Consider the following 6,000-nt stretch of genomic DNA (forward strand, 5'->3'; position numbering starts at 1 on the left):
CAGAAAGGCATTGGATAGGCAAAACGTTCTCTCAGATCAACATTCATGAAAGGAACATATTCTATGCCATTTATTTTTGATGTTGTCCTATCAAACCCAAGAAAAACAAATCTAAATGTTCAAGTTCACCTTAACTGCCAATCTTATTTCAACTCTTTAAAATTTAAATGACAAGGTATGATACTGTATTAAAACTAAACTGACAACCTTATGTGTTGACACACCTCTGGACAAAATTTTCATAAAATACCAGAAAATAATTGATTCCATTCAAACCAATAAGAGTATTCTTTTAAGGCTAACTCCCACAAGATGACAGGACTATTCAAGAAGTAATGAAAGTGTCCTTGACACCAAGTCACAAAACCAATTCTATCCTAAGCCTAAAGGGAGAAATCAATTGCTTATTTTGGAATTAAAAAAAACATGACATTTATAATTCTGAAATATATGCTCTTCACATTTTCTGGTTATAGGGATATAAAATGGGTAGTGGGGGAAGGAAGTGTCATAGGTACCAGCTATGGTCTACTGACAAAGAAATAAGGTTTGTAGTAGCTTTGCATTCTCCTTGTTTTGTGTATATGTTTATTTATCTACATTAACTATTTCCTTCTTGTATCTATTTCTCTCCTTTATTTACAAGAGGTTGCAGAGTAACTTCACAATTCAGTATTTAGGTAACAACAGTCAGGAAATCTGAGGACTAAATACAGTCAGAAATAGATGAAATGATTGAGACTACAGCCTTGTTTTGGAAAGATGAAAATTTTTCACTCGTGTGAAGGATAGCTGCATTTTGTTAGGTGGAATACAGAGTTGTTTTGGTATAGCACAGAATTTCAAATGTGTGAAGGTAACATATGGAAAAGTGTTAATTTAGTCTTTCAGCTTTAAAACTACCTTCTTTGTCCCGCATTGTGTTGTGTTGGTATATATGCAACTTTTCCTAGACAAAGCCAGCCAGGTCAGCAGTACAATTAAAATCTTCAGCAGGAAAGGAAAGAAAACTGCTCTCGAATGGCTACTACTTAGGCAGAAGCCCTTTCAGTTCAATTTCAGAAAACAGAAAGATGAAGACCTACATGACTTACACAGCTCTAAGCAGACTGAACTTTCTGCAGTGCTCAATTTTAAAAAGGCCACACTCGATCAGAGACTTATCCTATCTACACTGGTTCGGAGGGCAATCAAAAATTTCCACATTATTGTGTTTTACTTTTTTTTTTCTTTGTATTGCTCCTTGTGAAGCAGGGCTACTCCACAGGCAGTGTGCCCAGAGTAGTCGTATTTTACATTTTTAATATCCTCTGAGACTGAGTTTTCACACAGACTAAGCTGGCTGCCTAGATGAAGGGTCGTCAAATGTTTTCTGTAAAGAGCCATATGGCATATAGTTTCAAGTTTCTGTCACATATTTTTTTTTTTTTTTGGCGCATGTAAAAACCTTTAAAGAAAAATTTTTAATTACACACACACACATTTTTTTTCTTGAGATAGGGTCTCCTGTTGTCCAGGCTAGAGTGTGTGGCGCGATTTGGGCTCTGCAACCTCCACCTCCTGGGTTCAAGTGAGCCTCCCAACTCAGCCTCCCATGTAGCTAAGACTATAGGCGCACATTATTACACTCAGTCATTTTTTGTATTTTTAATTGAGACAGGGTTTCAGCATGTTGCCCAGGCTGGTCTTGAACTGCTGGGCTCAAGGGATCCACCCCCTCTGCCTCCCAAAATGCTGGGATTACAGGAGTGAGCAGCTAGTGCACCCCCTAGACTCCTATTTCAAAGTAACGTTTTCCCTGCATTAGAGCTCTAGTTACAAAGTTACATAAAGAGTGGTCTGCCACAGCTCATTTTGCTCCTTAATCTTTAGTGGCTCAATTTCACAGAATGCTAGGATTTTTAGAAAATTTTTTATGTCTAATAAAAATGCTAATATTAAAATATATTGAAACTAAAGCCAGACACGGTGGCTCACTCCTGTAATCCCAGCACTTTGGGAGGCCGAGGCTGGCAGATTGCTTGATGTCAGGAGTTCAAGACTAGCTTGGCCAACATGGTAAAACCCTGTCTCTACTAAAAAATAAAAATAAAATAAAAATTAGGTGTGGTGGTGCACACCTGTAGTCACAGCTACTCCAGAGGCTGAGGAAGGAAAATCGTTTGAGCTCAGGAGGCGGAGGCTGCAGTGAGCTAAGATCGCACCACTGCACGCCAGTCTGAGCGACAGCCCTAGACTCTGTTTCAAAAACAAAAATAAAAATTAAATAAAATATATTGGAACTAAAATTTTAACTAAGTTGTGACTACATAATGATATAATTATACTATAATATCACAATACATTATAGGAGAAATCTGAATTCGGCAAACCTAATGAAAATGAAATTCTGCATTGATGTTAACAAAATTCTTCATTACAATTAATTATAAACTTATTTACCTGAGTACTTCTATTTCTTCTGCTGTGTATCTCTGTCCTTGTGCATCACATGACTGTGGACTTATAAATGACTGAGGTCTTTCAAGGAAGGGATTAGCTCCCAGTGGAAAATGTGCTCTCACTGGAGGTGGCTTTGGTTTAATATTTGTTGACTTGATTTTGCAAAATGGCTTGGTCAAAGGCTCACTCAGTGCTTCTGCTCTGTAACAAGCACAAACAACTGTTCTAGATTTTCTTCTCAAGTTTAAGCTTTTCAGAAAACAAAATTTACTTGAACAACCAGTCAAGCACCCTTAATGTAAAAGTAGTATATAAAATTCTTACATACCAGTTAACATTTCATGACTTAAACTACTTCCAGAGATAAGCATTTTTTACAAACAATATTCTATTGACAACATTAATTATGCACTTATTACCTAATCAGACACTATGTAAGGAAAGTAGTATAAAAGAATGTATAGTGAGGAAGCATTCTAAGTAGACAGAAGAACATGTACAAACATGCAGAAGTATGAAACAGCATAATGAGTTAAGATAATTTCTTTTTTTAATTTTTTTTGAGACAGAGTCTCACTGTGTTGCCCAGGCTGGAGTGCAGTGGCGCGATCCTGGCTCACTGCAATCGCCACCTCCTGGGTCAAATGATTGTCCTGCCTCAGCCTTCCGAGTAGCCGAGATTCCAGGCACCCATCACCATGCCTAGCTAATTTTTGTATTTTTAGTAGAGATGAGATTTTGCCATGTTGGCTGGGCTTGTCTCGAACTCCTGAACTCAGGTGATTTGCACACCTCGGCTTCCCACTGTGCTGGGATTACAGGCATGAGCCACCGTACCTGGCCAGGTAATTTCAAAAGAATGCATGTAGCCCCTGTGAGAAGTGCAAATGAGAGGCAGCAGATGAGACTAGAGTAAAGCAGGGGCTGGATCACAGACAGCCTCACATGATATGCAAGAGAATTTTGACTTTGTTCTGTCAAAGAACTAACAAGCTAAAAAATAGAAGTTCTTAACCTGAGGTCCATATAAGAGCTTCAGAATTCTTGTGAACACTCTGAAATTATATGCAAAAAAATTTCATGTACATTTTCCTAGAGAGAGGATCCATAAGTTTCAAAAGACAGGAGCCCATGGCTATCCCACCCACCCTTTGCTTAGGATGCACTCAAGAATACTGGATGGGTTAGCCACACAGGTAATAAAGTCACTTATGACTCTGACAGGTGAAAGAAGTCAAGACAGAGGAGACAATTGTGTGTCAAGTGCTCATATCTTCATGAATCTGAGGAAATAAACTACAGGTTAGTAGATGACAATGAAAAGGAAGGATGACTATTTTACTTCACTTAAAAAAGGAAGGGCTTGTGGTGGTACAGTTATCTATCAGGTCAGAGCCTCAAAAGGAGATAATTCATGCTATAGGTATAAAAGCAATTTCCACTCTTTTTGTGTGTGTGTCTACAACACTCTTTCAAGAGTGTTGCTTATACAAACTCATTCATTCTTTCAGCAAATATCTACTGAGCACATACTACATGTCAGGTACTCTGCTAGGTACTTGGTTACGGCACTAAACAAGATAGACAAAAATCTCTGCCCTCACAAAGCTAACGTGGGGGATGAGGGTTGGAGGGAACACAGATATTAACAACAAATATAATAAGCTAGTAAATCTCACAGACCTTAGAAAATAAGAGTAGTGGGAAAAATAATAGAATAATCAGGTTGCAACCACTGGGGGAGATTCAATTTTAAACAACGGTTAGTGTAGGCTTCATTGAAAAGTTGGCATTTTGGCTAAGACGTTAAAGAGCTACACATGTATAATTTTATGTATATTGCTGAAAGCAAGTTCATGCTCACGTTTTCTATTTTTAGCAGATCTGGGAGGCTCTCTGGAAGCTCTCTTTGAAAGTCTGATATTACACAACAGAAAGAAGGTCTTCCATTTCAAATATCACGATAATTTCTGTTCTAAACTAAAACTAAAAACATTTATTGATTTGTTATTTTTTGAGTTTAAAGCAGGGAACTAGAGAGAGGAAGTAAATTCACTAAGTAGAAAAATGTGTTTTAGATCAGTTAAAAGATGGAGGTTTGTTAGTGCAGCCTTTGCAACACATTAATCTGTTTAAATACACTAACTGCCACCTACGGATTAGAACTTGAGTGATCAAACTCACCTGTCTAATGCCTGTCGAGCCAACTGTTTCAGTTTATTTTGCAGGGCTTTATCAGCAGTTTCATAAGACTTAAGAGAAAAAGAGACAAACATTCTAAAGCATAATTATTTTTCAATTTGCTTGATACATATTTCTAAGCAAAAAATTTATAATGCATTTTACACTTGTTGAAATTGAGAATAAACAAAGATGACATTAATTTTCATCCTTAAAAATATCATTTAAAATAGTGTTGAAAATTTGTCGCTCAGGTGAACTTTAAAAACACTTAATGTGGACAAGTGCTAACTGAACCAGAACCATTTGACTATAGCGCTGTGGAAGGCTGAGTGGCAGAACCTCAGAAGACTAGCACTTACAGTCTCAAGGCACCTACAGAAATCAGGCCAAATGGTTTCTCTGAGCAAAAGACTGCCAAAAAGCCAGTCCTCTGAAAGACACTGGGGACTGTCTCAACTACTTTACCTCGTCGTCCTGTCAAACACACTGCTCTCTTATGCATCAGATGTCCATTGAACCTAAGAGTTCCAACTAAGACTCAGCAGGGAGCAGTAAAAGCCATTCAACATACAGATTTTACACTGCAAATAAATAAAGCTTGCCCAATCCACGAGATTATTTTTTAGTGCATAAAATGAAAAAAGAAGTTTATTCTAAATTGATTTGTTATAATGATTTCTTTCTATAGTAAGTTTATCTTAGTTATAAGAATAGAAAGGTTAAAAATAGTTCTTGTAATTTAACACTCAATACTGTCAAAATTTTAATAAGATGTAAAAACTCATTATTAACTTCCTACTCATCATCTTTTATTGAGGAATAATTTAGGTACATTTATAATAATTTTTTTATTCTGTTAAAATTCTTATTCAAGGTGTTATGTAAAATTCACTAGCAAGAGAAGAAAAAAGAGAAACATTCTTGGCATAACTCAATCAAATGTAATCTGTAGCTATACATACTGTTTTCAGACAGAGATCCACAGCTTCTGTGTACAATTCTATAGCGTCTTCGACATTCTCTTTTTCATCTTCGTCAAAAGCTTGTGTAACAAGGAAATGGGCGCGCTCTAAGTCCAACTGATGTTTTGACTTCAAAGGATCAGCACTCTTTGACTGAACTAAAATAGGAAAAAAAGCACATACAGAAGGGATATTATTTAAATATTCATACAGCCAGAAAACAACACACTATTTTCACACGTTTAAGACATTCTTTACCAAAACTCTAATTCTTCATTTAAAAAACTTAGCAAAGTTTTAAAAAAAATTCTTAAAAAAGGACAACTTTCCTCCCTTCCTTTTTGTTTTTTGAGACAGGCTCATGTTCTATTGTCCAGGCTAGAGTGCTGTGGCATGATCACAGCTCACTACA

General features: G+C 36.7%; 1 protein-coding gene across 2 annotated transcripts in view; it reads right to left on the bottom strand.

Annotated features, from left to right (window-relative positions):
* The window catches only part of CAPN7 (calpain 7), a 48,923-nt gene that overhangs the window by 26,126 nt on the left and 16,797 nt on the right, over nucleotides 1-6,000 (bottom strand). For both annotated transcript variants that reach the window (XM_037731934.1, XM_017510145.2), the window contains exons 3-6: nucleotides 5,589-5,746; nucleotides 4,627-4,694; nucleotides 2,443-2,643; nucleotides 1-87 (exon numbers count right to left, since the gene is read on the bottom strand). In XM_037731934.1, the coding sequence (XP_037587862.1) occupies nucleotides 1-87; nucleotides 2,443-2,643; nucleotides 4,627-4,694; nucleotides 5,589-5,746 (514 nt within the window). The remainder of the gene's footprint in view (nucleotides 88-2,442; nucleotides 2,644-4,626; nucleotides 4,695-5,588; nucleotides 5,747-6,000) is intronic.

This window comes from Cebus imitator, unplaced genomic scaffold (assembly GCF_001604975.1).
Source record: "Cebus imitator isolate Cc_AM_T3 unplaced genomic scaffold, Cebus_imitator-1.0 Scaffold432, whole genome shotgun sequence".
NCBI classification, from domain to species: Eukaryota; Metazoa; Chordata; class Mammalia; order Primates; family Cebidae; genus Cebus; species Cebus imitator.